The sequence below is a fragment of the Apostichopus japonicus genome, chromosome 7, assembly GCF_037975245.1.
Source record: "Apostichopus japonicus isolate 1M-3 chromosome 7, ASM3797524v1, whole genome shotgun sequence".
Lineage (NCBI taxonomy): Eukaryota > Metazoa > Echinodermata > Holothuroidea > Aspidochirotida > Stichopodidae > Apostichopus > Apostichopus japonicus.
In genome coordinates, this window is record NC_092567.1 from 21,860,907 (window position 1) to 21,874,049 (window position 13,143).

Genomic DNA, 13,143 nt, shown 5'->3' on the forward strand with positions numbered 1-13,143 from the left:
TATATATGTAGTATATAATATAGTGGTACACCTATGATCCACCCAATATGACATTACACTGGCCCGAAAACTGGTGTTGTATTCACCAAACCTACACATCTCTCTCCTAGCAGCGTACTTATTGGTCATTCTTTGTTATTTTGCCACATTTCTTATTCGGAAAATACAAATTTGCCGATCGGGCGACTCTCTGGTAGTCCAAGGGATAACCAGATAAAATCCTTAATAATTTGCCCTGTATGATATCTCTATCGTACCTGTTTCGGGCAGTAGGTAATACTTCTGTCGTCTGGATGGGTGTTGGGGGCAATCTCGTTGCTGATCGCGTTAAATCTCACATCGGCGAAATAACTGGCACTTGACTGCGAATACCCACAACCTCTCGGCCTCCTGGGAGCAGACGAGAAAACATGATGGATAAAAGTCAGTTTTGAAAAGTGTGAAAACAATTTTTTTTTTTTTTTTACATTCATGTAAAGTCTAAACAAGACTCTTTGTGGAGTTGACTGTTTTTGGAATTATCAAATTTGCGATGTCTTTTCATCTTTCATATGAGTGTGATTGTTGCAATAAAACAACAACATAAAAAAAGGAAAGGGAATATTTCTCACTACCTTATGAGAGTTTGGGTACCCAGGGAAACATAAGATCAAGAAATAAACGTGTTCTCATGTTTAGAATTTTTTTAAATATAAATATAAAAGTACCATGTTATGCACAAAGACTTGAAAAGACACTTAATGACATAATTGTCCCTGGTGCCTAAAAGGGGTTTCCCCTGACACCACTGACAACCCTCTTTTGATTTATGAGGGACCAACTGCATCTTTTGTTTCTTTAGTTGCCATGACGACACAAAATTACCATAACAGACCATGAGTCACATATGATCAAAACATTATCTTCAAGAGAAAGTGGTTTGAAGTTACTTAAAGTAAATAAATTCAAATTATAAACAAACTTAATTGAAAAACCAAAAATATTATTTTCTTTCAAGAAATCCTCAATTCAGGTTAATTGCATTAGTCAATTCTGGACAAGACTTAGAAAGACAAACATATGCAAATTGCATCCCTATTTATTTTTTATTTTATTTTTTTGCTTTTTTTATTTTGTTTATTTTTATTTGTTTATTTTTATTTGTTTATTTTATTTGTTTATTTTGTTGTACTTGATGGACAAGACTTCGAAGACAGGCATATGCAATTGCATCCCTATTTATTTTTTATTTTATTTTTTTGCTTTTTTTATTTTGTTTATTTTTATTTGTTTATTTTTATTTGTTTATTTTATTTGTTTATTTTGTTGTACTTGATGGACAAGACTTCGAAGACAGGCATATGCAATTGCATCCCTATTTATTCATTTAATTTATTTGCTTTTATTATTTTGTTTATTTTGTTTATTTACTTATATTTATATATTTATATATTTTATTTATTTGTTTATTTTATTTTTTTGTTTTATTTTGTTGTACTTGATGACCGAGATATGACCTACCTCTGGCGTCTCCAGATAAAGACGATCAAAACCAGCAAAAAGATGGTGAAGATACTCAGAAGGCACGCAACCAGTAGAGCCAGGATACCTGCATTGGGGTGCAAGGAACCGCCCTGGTTCATGCGCCCATCCCTGGTGCAGAGACCCTCGGACTCCGATTCTGGACTACAGCTATAAATATTAAAGGCAAAAAAACAACAACAAAAAGGTTAGGAAATGTTACAAATGTTACAGGGGGTCTGACGTAGGGTGCGTTGGTATATCGATATACCAGGTATACCTGCTATTTCATTCATACCCATACCAATGGTATTGAAATCTGTCAGAAAACGAATATACCCAAAGTCCCAGGGTATATCCGAAACAAACATGGTTTGATTTTTATTAACGTCAGACTCTGACGTTTATAAAAATCAAACCATTTTGTCTGAATGTAAGCTACAGAGATTTATAATGGTCTGCAGCTACATTGGAGCATGGACTTCTAGAACTTCTAACTCCATGATTGGAGCCTAATTTTCAAAAATTTCTTTGACTATCTTCCTGAGAGCACTTTTTCCTATCTATTTATAGGCATTTTGAATTATCGAATTTATCTTTTATCATTTTCGATATAATAATAATAATAATAATAATTTATTTTGTAAAAGCGTAAAATCCACAAAAGTGCTCTAAAACGCTATGAACAGCAAGTAAAGAAATATAAAAATATGACACAAAATATGTAGTAAAAAATGCAGAATTAAATACAATATAAATGAGTATGAAAAAATAAAAAGCATGCACGTTTGAGTATTGCACGTGAAAGGAACTTAAAATACACAGTTTAAATATTGCAAAAATGCTGTCTAAAAAGGAAGGTTTTCAGCTTTGATTTAAAGGTCGTTAGACTAGAAACAGTTCTAAGTTCAGCTGGCAGCTCGTTCCAGAGGCGTGGCCCAGCCACGCAAAACGCTCTGTTCCCATAGCTGTTTGTCTTGGTGATCGGAACCTCCAGACGACTATGACCAGAAGAACGTAGGGCTCTTGTTGGCTGATAAAGACGGATCAGATCTTGCAGGTATGGAGGTGCCATGTTGTTCTGGCACTTGAACACAAGAAGAAGGACTTTGAATCTAATCCGCTGTGATACTGGCAGCCAATGAAGTTCATGCAATATTGGGGTAATATGACTAGATGTTTTTGTTAGTGTAACGATCCTTGCTGCTATGTTTTGAAGCCTTTGCAGTCGTTTTATTTGTTTAACTGGTAGTCCACATAAAAGTGCATTGCAATAATCCAGTTTAGATGTTATGAAAGCATGGATTAACTGCTCTGTGGCTTCTCTGGTGAGGTATTTTCGTATTCTTCCGATGTTGTAGAGATGGTACTGAGCAGACCGACACACAGATGTTATATGGTCTTCCATAGAGGCATGCTTGTCCATTATGACACCGATGCTCTTTGCCACATCACTAGGCTCCACCTGATGGTCACCAATAATGAGGCTTGGACACTCTATCTTTCTGGCCAGATGCTTTGATGATATTAGAAGCACCTCAGTCTTTGAGTCATTCATTTTCAGGCATTTGTGTGACATCCATTGCCGAACTGAGGTTATGCACTTCTCTAGACGGTGCACAGTGATAGTAATGTCATTGGGATGGAACATAAGATAGAGACTCGAGTCGTCTGCATAGAAGTGATAGTCCATGTCCTGTGAGCGAAGTAGCTGACCCAGTGAAGACGTGTATACCGTGAAGAGCACAGGCCCCAGGACCGAACCCTGGGGCACGCCACATTCTAACGTCTGAGGGTCAGAAGAATCCTTTCCCAGGCACACAATCTGTTGGCGATCACTGAGGTATGATGTCATCCACTTTAAGGCGGTACTTTTAACACCAAGGTCACTGAGTGTAGTAAGAAGCTGGAGGTGGTCAACCGTATCAAAAGCGGCCGAAAGGTCTAACAGAACCATCAGGCACGCTTTCTGACCTCCAAGAGCTACCATCACATCATTCTGAATGCGCACGAGGGCAGTCTCGGTGCTGTGGTGTTTCCTATATGCAGATTGATGAGTCTCCTGTAGACCATTGTGTTCAAGATAGGATGTAAGACGGGATGACACAACTTTTTCTAGAATCTTTGAAACAAATGGAAGGTTTGACACTGGCCTATAATTTGAGAGAACGGTAGGATCCAGCGAGGGTTTCTTGATGAGTGGCGTCACATGGGCGAGCTTGAAAGCGGATGGTACATCGCCAGTTATGAGGGAGTTGTTCACAATAGTGCTGATAACTGGCAAGAGAGGTGTCACACACTGCTTAAGGAGATTTGTAGGCAGCGGATCAAGGCCACAGCTCTTAGACGGGGAGGCCATTATGATCCGCTTCAGTTCATCCTCTGTAGCTGGCTCCCACATATCTAGTGCACAAGATGGCGGTTTCTGCACTGTCAACGAGAAGGATTTTGACTTCCCTTCACTGACTATACTGGCTCTAATTCTGGTGATCTTGTCAATGAAAAATGTGCTAAACTCATGCACAAGGTCCTTAGAATCCTTGTCGGGGGGTAATGTTGGTGTTGCCTTCCTACCCAGGAGATTGCTAACAACAGAAAAGAGCTTCTTGGAGTCACCGCTATTTTCAGAGATGATGTTGTGGAAATGACTTGACTTTGCTTCTGCTATCATGATGTTAACTTTTCGCTTAGCTTCGATGAACATATCTCTGTGCACAGTAAGCCTGGTCTTTCGCCACAGCCGCTCACACTGCCTCCGCTGCTGCTTGGCCTCTCTTATCAGAGCCGTATACCAGTCTGGCTGTGAACGCGCCGGAACGCGTCTGGTCTTCTTTGGGGCATGACTGTCCACGATGGAAGATAGGACAGAGTTATACAGACTGATGGCATTGTCTGCTGGAGTGTCACTAGAAATTGAAGCAAGAGATGAGGCACTAATATCACAGATGAAGCTGTCAGGCTGAATGGCCTTTGTCCTTCTGTAGGTGATTACCTGTGTTTTAGGCATAGGGCAGTGTAGGGGTAGCACACAGAACACGGGGTAATGATCAGAGAGACATTTATCCTCAACAGCAACACGTGGCACAATGTTATCCATGTTCCTGGTCAGTACCAAATCCAGCGTGTGCCCACCACGATGCGTAGCCCCAGTCACATGTTGAGTCATTCCAAGTGACTCCACTAAAGAAATGAACTCTGCTCCCTCCTTATCTGCTGGCTTGTCAATGTGTAGATTAAAGTCTCCGAGGACAAGGAGAATACCGGTGGATATGACGAGAAGTTCAAAATAAGCAGTTATTTCCTCCATAAAAGTTCTAAAGCTGTTACCATTTGTCTTTGATGGTGGTGGCCTGTAGATGGTCACTAGGCGCACAGGAGGAGTAGTCTGCATCACACATTCCAGGCACTCAAATGATTGGTAACTATTAGATGTATTGGGTACCAATAAGATAGAGTCTCTGTGCATGACAGCAATGCCCCCTCCTCTACCTTTCCTGGGGACATGCTTCACATGATAACCTGGTGGCTTTAGCTCTGCCAGAATGACCTCATCTCGCTCATCACCTTTAAGCCATGTCTCAGTAATAACACATGCATCCAAAGCATTGTCCATGGTGAAATCACAAAGTTCTGTAGCTTTGTTGCACACGGAGCAAGGGTTAATCAGGCAGAGTTTCAATGGCATAGAGTTAGTAGAGAAGGAACCAATCAGCTGATCTGTGTTGTTGTTGTTGTTTTTGTCCGGCCCTGGATGACCTTGACCCCTGACCAGGCTGATAAGGTTATCATAGTTGGCTGAGCGTTGTTTAATCACTTGTCTGGCCAGTGTGTTTGTCAGTCTCACAGGTATTCTTCTCCTTTTAATCCCCTTTGTGCCCCGGCTGGTTGGCTTAACAGCACTTATTCCATTTCTTTTGAGAGTGTTGTAGACTTGGATCGGTAGCCGGAGCAAAGGCTTGGTCAAAGATCCACGGATACTAAGCAGTTGTGCGCTGGTATACTTAAGCATGTTGGAAGGCAGTCAACCGTGGCAGAATCGAAGACGTATAACTTGAAGAAAACCACATAAATATGCACTTTCTAGTCCGTCAAATTGAAAAATGATGTTATGTTCAGACTCTCTGATATTTCGAAAAACAACAGTCCATTCTACAAAATTGTATGATGAATAACTTCTGCCAAAAAATCGATGTAAACAGGAGCTGCGAAACATATGCAACCTCACAGGGTGCTATACGATATCTGGATTAGAATGCTGCAGATGAGATTATAAATGGATTTACTGATAGATAAAAGTCAACTTAATATATGATGTCTTATCTTTCGAAAGAGCGAAGAAGTTTTATCAACTGGGACATGATTCCAAACAGTGGACTCAAGAATAGATGAAGATATGAATAGACGGACTACTAGTGGACAGACAGACAGACAGACAGACAGGTGGCTGAATCAATCATTTCTGACATGAATTTTATCGGTTATGGTGATATTTCGTCTCACCTAACTTTACTGGTGGCGCCGTTTATAACCGGTATCTGATTGTTGATACCAGTGTTGCCTGGAGGTACGTTGTTCGGGATCAGGTTCGGATGTTGATTCGGTGCGCGTCTATCCGTTGTCTGAGTCGTAGCTGTACTTGTCTCCAGTAGAGGCGGGTGGCTGGTCGTTGGTGGGGTCAGGTCGGGAGCTCCGGGTACTGCAAGATATCAGAGTTACGATTAAGTTAATTAATTAATTAATTACGAAAAGTCAACTATTTCACCGATCCTGAGTATTCCCCCCAAAATATATTCGAAAAATATCAAATCGACCGTCACACATCTTCAAAATTCAAGAGGTGGTTTTTATGGTGGTCCTTAAAGAACATTCCTTCACTGAGACATAAGTTTTGTCTGCTTTTAATACTGATCGTTGTCTGGACTCATTTGGAGGATGAAAAACTCCAAAGGAGAGTTTGTTACTTTAGGAAAAAAATATTAAGCAAATTTAGTCTGATAACGTTTTGACAAAAATTCTTTTAAGTTCTTGTTAGAGTCCTTATGAGATCAACCAGACAATATGCAAAGTGAATACACAAAAAAAAAAAAAAATTCTTCACACGGAACCAAACCAAATAGAGACTGGTGAGGATGTTTTGTAAAGCAAAAAACAATATTTCACACAATATTGTTTTCACAAGCAGTGCATTAAGCAAGCAAAAGAACAAAATGAACACTTTGAGGTAACCACTGTTTTCTACGAAAATATTTTCATAAATAATCCGACTCACTTGAAGAGCACAGTCTGGCGTTGGGGACATCCGGACAAGCACAGATGTGACCACGTGGTCGGGCAAGACAAAGGTGGGTGCACCCTCCGTTTCCATCTGCACAAGGGTTTTGACCTATATGTTGAGAGGAAAAGATGAATTAAGTGAAAATCCTCAGTTACTGAGAGGAATTGGATATGATTAGAATGTGAAAGATGTTTGTCAGCCAAGGCATAGTAAGTGTAAATTTGGTTGAGAGTAACAACAGACGTCTCACATTTTGAGAGAGAATTTTTTGTCTGTTCCAAACCCGATATCAATACTAAATCTAGGCCTACAACATTTTCCATAACAGATGAACATAAACCTAACCTACTATGTACATAGAAATCAGGGATGATGATTGTGTTATCTTCACATGATATGGATAAACGGATCGGTTAGCCAATTACACACGTTGGGGTACAAAGAAAGTATTTTGAGGTGTATGATCAAAGTTTTGTAGGGGAGCAAGGTGGGGGGAGGGGCAGGATGGGAGTTGGTGGAGGGGCGAGATGGGAGTTGGTGGAGGGGCGAGATGGGAGTTGGTGGAGGGGTGAGTTGAGGCAGGAAGGGATAACAGCTTTGAACTCAGGTAAGCCAATCTAATGTGTGTGCACCACTGAGGGGGCTATGTGGGTATGACAGAAGGACCCACCCTACCACATCACCTATGGTCATCATATCCACGGCTAGTGCAAGATCCCTCCATACACAGTACAGTTGCTAGACTACTCACCGGTTTGTCTTGATGGGGTAACCATCTTTATGTCCATCAGATTGTCAACGTTTTGTAAGATGGCCCTACGACCACTCCCGGAATCTTTCGTTACCGTCTCAATCATGTAAGTCACTCTGTCTGTCCAATAAAGCTGATTTTGAAACTAGAGGAAAGACAAAAAAAAACAAATTTGAAGTCGTTATTCTAATGTGAAAGATCTTTTGTTTTCAAGTCAACCTATGCAGCTGCAGGTACAGTGCATTTAAATACGACTGAGAAAAATTGCAAACATTACTTCTGCGACTTCTGATAAGTTAATATTAATGAATCTTAACCTTTCAAATGTTCTTGTTGTAAAACTTTTAATGGATAGGTTTTCTTAATTGGTTTTGATTTAAAATTACCACTGCAGGTTTATACATGCTCGAACTTAAATAAACTCATTAACAACTTTGGACATTCAGTTAAGAAAATAATTGACATAAAAAAGTTCCCTTCAAAGGAGGGAAAATTTCTTAATCCCCACCTCCCCTCCCCCTCTCACCCCTCAGCCTACTCTATCCTGTCCCGATATTCTCACCATCGTTATGCCAAATGTAGAATTTAAGTGTCCCAGAACTAATCTCTTCTAATCTAACTAATCCCCACCTCCCCTCTCACCCACCACCCCTAAGCGTACTCTATCCTGTCCCGATATTCTTACCATCGTTATGCCAAATGTAGAATTTAAGTGTCCCAGAACTAGTCTCCTCTCTTCGCCGTTGAAGTTTGCCGACTCGATTCTTCCAGTGTTTGCATCCGTCCAGTAGATTCGCTCCTCCTCATAATCAATGGTCAAGCCGTTGGGCCAGTGGACGTTACTGATCAGAGTGCTACGGCCACTGCCGTCCAAATATGACCGCTCTATCTTTGGTGATATACCCCAGTCTGTCCAGAAAAGGTATCTATAACAAAAACAAAATAAAGTGACAAATTTCTTTAAAATTTCTTTGTCGTGCAAGTCACACTATTGAAGCTCTTGGTCAACTGAGAACCTCAAAAATTTAACAAAATCAACAGCAAAACGATAACAGACTATATATGGAGGATGTTGAATACATTTTCGACGGATAGCAAGTTCCACTAGAATGCAGTCATAAAAAAAATTGAGAAAATAGTGATTGGTAACAAACAATGCCAGCTTACAGGGATTACACACTACATTAAAATACCTTAATATTGACAGAGCTGATACAAACCTAATAATGATATTACATATGACCAACATGTCATGTAAAGAAAAGTATTTTGGATTGTAGAGTTTTGGTTTTCTATGTATCCCTAACAATCTGTCTGTCTGTCTGTCTTTCTATAAGTGTCAATATATTAAAAAATATCACCAAGTTTACAGCCCTGCCACATAGAACATAGTACAGAATCAGTTCTTCTCAAATTGTGTACAACACAGCATATAAATACACACTTACCCATACAGAAACAGGCTTGATTGCAGAAGCTTCGGTACAACATCGCTTATCAACACATCTTTTCAAACTTAAATGTACACCTATCGAGCAAACAAGGTCTACTCTCCCTGTCTACCCTCCCCAATTTCTACAACGAAATGTTAAAATAATTTTGAAAACCACGACAGGGCCTTACCCTCTATTAGGACACAGGGCAATGGCCCTCGGTTCGTCAAGGGCCTTGTCCACGATGACTTTGCGGGAGGATCCGTTCAATCTAGCGACCTCAATCTTGTCTTTCCCCGCATTGGTCCAGAAGAGATTTCCAGCGATCCAGTCCACAGCTAAGCCGTCCACTACTTTGAGACGGTCCCTGACGACGGTCTCGACATCTGTTCCATCATAATTCGCTCTCCTAAGGCAAAGTCAGAAAATAATATCCACCTTGATACAGAGCTTGGCTCAATGACTGATACGTAATTGTTAAATTTTGATGCATGTTTTTCATCCCGGAAAGAATACGATAAGTAACCAACCGTAGTTATATTATACCTAATATCGCAGCAAAGGATTTCTTGTCAGTATTCAATTTTTCGGGATTGAAGTATCGGTAAAATGATCATATTCCTATGCTGATATAGTAGTGCATGGGAAGATATCATCAGAAAAAGAGTAAGCATTGCCTGCACTAAAGGGATGCTAAATTTCGCACTACCTCGTTTTGAGCAAAAAGCATGTTAGCAGCCAAAAAAAAAACTTCATAAGAGTGTCAGAAGGGGGGGAGGGGGGTGGAGCCCAGTCACCCTCCCTGTATCTGCATATGCATCTATTCTATAGATAACAACAAGACCATACATCAAGGGTTAGACTAAAACTTTCAAAGCAATAGTGCGGGATATATTCATTCAAGGTATCGATTACAAAATCGAAATATGCGACTTACATGATCACGTCCTGGTTCACATCTGAAAAGTAAATCTTTCGGCCGACGCTGTCGTAATCCAAAGCGATGATGTTTGCAAAGTCCTTGATAGGCAAGATGACGTCGTTCTGGTCCTCCGTGTCGAACGATATCCGTCTGATGTAGGTGCGACTGGAGAATAAGAGGAAGTCTGTCGGAACTGTCCGCGAAAAAGAGAAAGGAGGGGAGAAGAAAATTAGTTGCTATAAATGTCGCCATTTTGGAAGTAACAGAAGACCATGCAAAGAAAATGATGCAATCTTTGCACTTCCAAATCATAAACGTTGTAAGTCTTACTGCCAGCCTAGCAAGCATCACAGGTCAAAGGTTACCACTAAACTTTATGGTTAGATAAGTTGCATGATACCATGGAGTGCCAAACTGGACAAAACTGTATCAATGTCTTATGTACTCATAGCTATTAGATATTGATTTTGTGAAGTTCTATCTTTGACTCTGTCATTATCAGTTATCAATCATTATCAATTACTAAGTAAACCCTTCTAAACTTGTACAGAAAGAAGTATTTCAAATGTTTTTCTCACCATCATCGCAGGTTTTGCCATCGGCCTGAAGGTTGATACCGGTCGGGCAAGCGCAAGAGAACCCCACAGGTGTGATGAGGCAGAGGTGGGAACACCCTCCGTTATTGGTGGAACAAGGATTAGCCATAACTGATGAAAAACAGCAAACGGAGGAACACATCAGAATAGATTGGGTTAAGAATTAGGTCAAACAGATTTCACAATTTTTCTCCCGATAGTTTCAATGATACAATAAAATTATGATATTCAGTGACCTTTGTCTGTAAAAGATAACCGTATAATTTTTCTTGCTCTTGCCCGCTGGAGACATTTTTACAGAGTATCTTAGACAGTTTATACCAGATGATGGTTACATTATTGATATAAAACAAAACTGTCAGCAAACTGCTTATCCACTGAAGAGCCTGTGTAAGAGAATGTGTACAAGTCAGAGGGCCTGACGTTTCGATTCCTGGCAGGATCTTCTTCAGAGGCTGAATGACAAGTTACAGTAACAGAAGGGACAAATACACCCACAGAATACAGACAGGTTAATGAGCAGGGTGAACACAAAAAGATATAGATGTTACTTTATTTTTCAAAGTTTTGATTCTTGTAAAATATCGGAGCGAGGTTTTTATCACCACTTACTATCATCTAGGCGTGAGATGGCCTTCATGTCCATCAGTTCTGTGACGTTACCGATGACCGTCTGCATGTTGCTGCCGTCCGTCTTTCGGGCTCGTTTTATCGCCTGATAGTGCCAGTCCGTCCAGTATACAAAATCTCCGTGAAGGTGGATCGCATAAGGGTGCATGTCGTGCTCCTGTACCAACACTCTGATGTTCCCCCCATCTAAATTACTGCATTCCAATTGCTGCATAATAGTTTGGGTGGAAAAGAAGAAGTCTGAAGTTAGCAAATGACAAAATTAACTCATCAAGTAAAATCAAAGCTACTATAATGGTACTCTTCAATCAACCCCCCCAAGAGAGCTTACTGGAGTTACATGGATCGGAGGCAAATAGTGGGCTAGGGGGAAATGTGGGTTAAAACCAATCTCCTTAATTTCATTAATATAAAGGAAATTTCATTAATTTCATTTCAATTTTCATTTCAATTTCATTAATTTCAAAACTTCATTCATATAATTTCATTAATATAAAATGTCATTAATATAAAGAAAAACAAGGGGGACCCAATTATATGATTGTCCACATGGCCCATCCAGACCTTCAACACAAAATGAAACTAATAAGAAATAAGTTTCTGGTTCACCCCCTCCCACCTGATGCTTCATGCACACACCTAACCAGCTTCACATCTACCCTTGCATGCCCCTCAATGAGGAAGTCAATGAACAAGCAAGCAATCTTCCAGATCAGCCAAAACACCTTTACAAAAGACGAACAAACGCAATATCAACCATTGACACTTATCGTAGGTTAAGGAAGACACATGTGCAATCGTTTCCATTTGATAGCACCCTCATTTATGTTGTTTCTTAGACCACTTTTTGCAGGTTATGATCGTACCTCTCTCTTTGCATCGATCCAGTACAGCTTCATCTCTGCCTTGTCGATCACCAAGCCGTTCGGCCATCCCAAGTCTTCGATTATGACCTCTCTGTGTTGTCCATCCATCCAGGCCCTCTCGATGCGCCCCTCTGTGCCCCAGTCGGACCAGTAAATTAATCTGGCATTTAAAAAAAAAAAAAAATTTTTTAAATGATAGTACATTGCAACACAGTCGACATTCACCCATAAACTGATGATTTTTGTGGAAACAATTCATCAGTATTTCTCCCAAATATGCTAGAGAGTCAAAAAATGGTCGTGCATGTCCAATCTATCAGAATGAATGTAACATTCCTCATTTCCCCCCCTCTCCCCTCCACCCGCCCGCCCCCTTGCACACCAAGAGAGAGAAGAATGCAATAAAAAATAGACCTACCCTTCTTCTGGATATAGATATATCGCTCTGGGTTTATCGATCTTTTTATCGAATAAGACGAGTCTACTGTCTCCGTTCAATTCTGCGACTTCCAATCGGTTCTTATCCGCGTCGGTCCAGTACAATTTACGAGACACCTGGTCGACTGCAATGCCGTCTGTGGTTTTAATGTTCACATCGATGACCACTCGAAGGTCAGACCCGTCGAGGTTAGCCGAGGAGATCCTACGGTTTGCTATATCCGACCAGAATACCCTCTCTGATCACAAAAGAAACAAAATGAAGCAAAACAGGTTTTTGAGAAAATAGGGTTTATGTCTTCAAAATATCAGAAAAGATTTTAGGGTTTATGTCTTCAAAATATCAGAATTATTACACACGTTAAGTGAAATTTAACACCTGTAAAGTCACTAAGAAAGCTAACATGTCATTCAAATATCAGAATGACTATCGAAAGAATTCTGGGGAACTGAATAGTGAGACCTAGAATATTGTTTTTTTTTTGGGGGGGGAGGGGGCATTTTCCCACCATTTTCCACACCATTGAAGAGTCATTTGACTGAAAATGAACTGAAGATACGTCAAGCCAAGTTTCATATGTAACATATAAAATAATTTCAGTTTAATTACAAAGACAGAGTTTTTCAAAACCTAAGTACTTCAAAATATGTTCCTTTCAGTACATCATTAATTATTTAATTAATTAATAATTTCTCAGTTCATTTGGTCTGTGCCGTGTAATGTTAAAAGTA

At 40.0% G+C, this 13,143-nt stretch overlaps 1 protein-coding gene across 1 annotated transcript in view; it reads right to left on the minus strand.

Moving 5' to 3' along the window:
* Positions 1-13,143, minus strand: part of LOC139969743 (low-density lipoprotein receptor-related protein 4-like) — an 85,012-nt gene that overhangs the window by 5,513 nt on the left and 66,356 nt on the right. The window contains exons 23-34 of the mRNA XM_071974957.1: positions 12,392-12,650; positions 11,974-12,133; positions 11,090-11,315; positions 10,460-10,588; positions 9,897-10,074; positions 9,150-9,368; positions 8,212-8,452; positions 7,527-7,671; positions 6,770-6,883; positions 6,001-6,196; positions 1,501-1,671; positions 258-390 (exon numbers count right to left, since the gene is read on the minus strand). Of these exons, the coding sequence (XP_071831058.1) occupies positions 258-390; positions 1,501-1,671; positions 6,001-6,196; positions 6,770-6,883; positions 7,527-7,671; positions 8,212-8,452; positions 9,150-9,368; positions 9,897-10,074; positions 10,460-10,588; positions 11,090-11,315; positions 11,974-12,133; positions 12,392-12,650 (2,171 nt within the window). The remainder of the gene's footprint in view (positions 1-257; positions 391-1,500; positions 1,672-6,000; positions 6,197-6,769; positions 6,884-7,526; positions 7,672-8,211; positions 8,453-9,149; positions 9,369-9,896; positions 10,075-10,459; positions 10,589-11,089; positions 11,316-11,973; positions 12,134-12,391; positions 12,651-13,143) is intronic.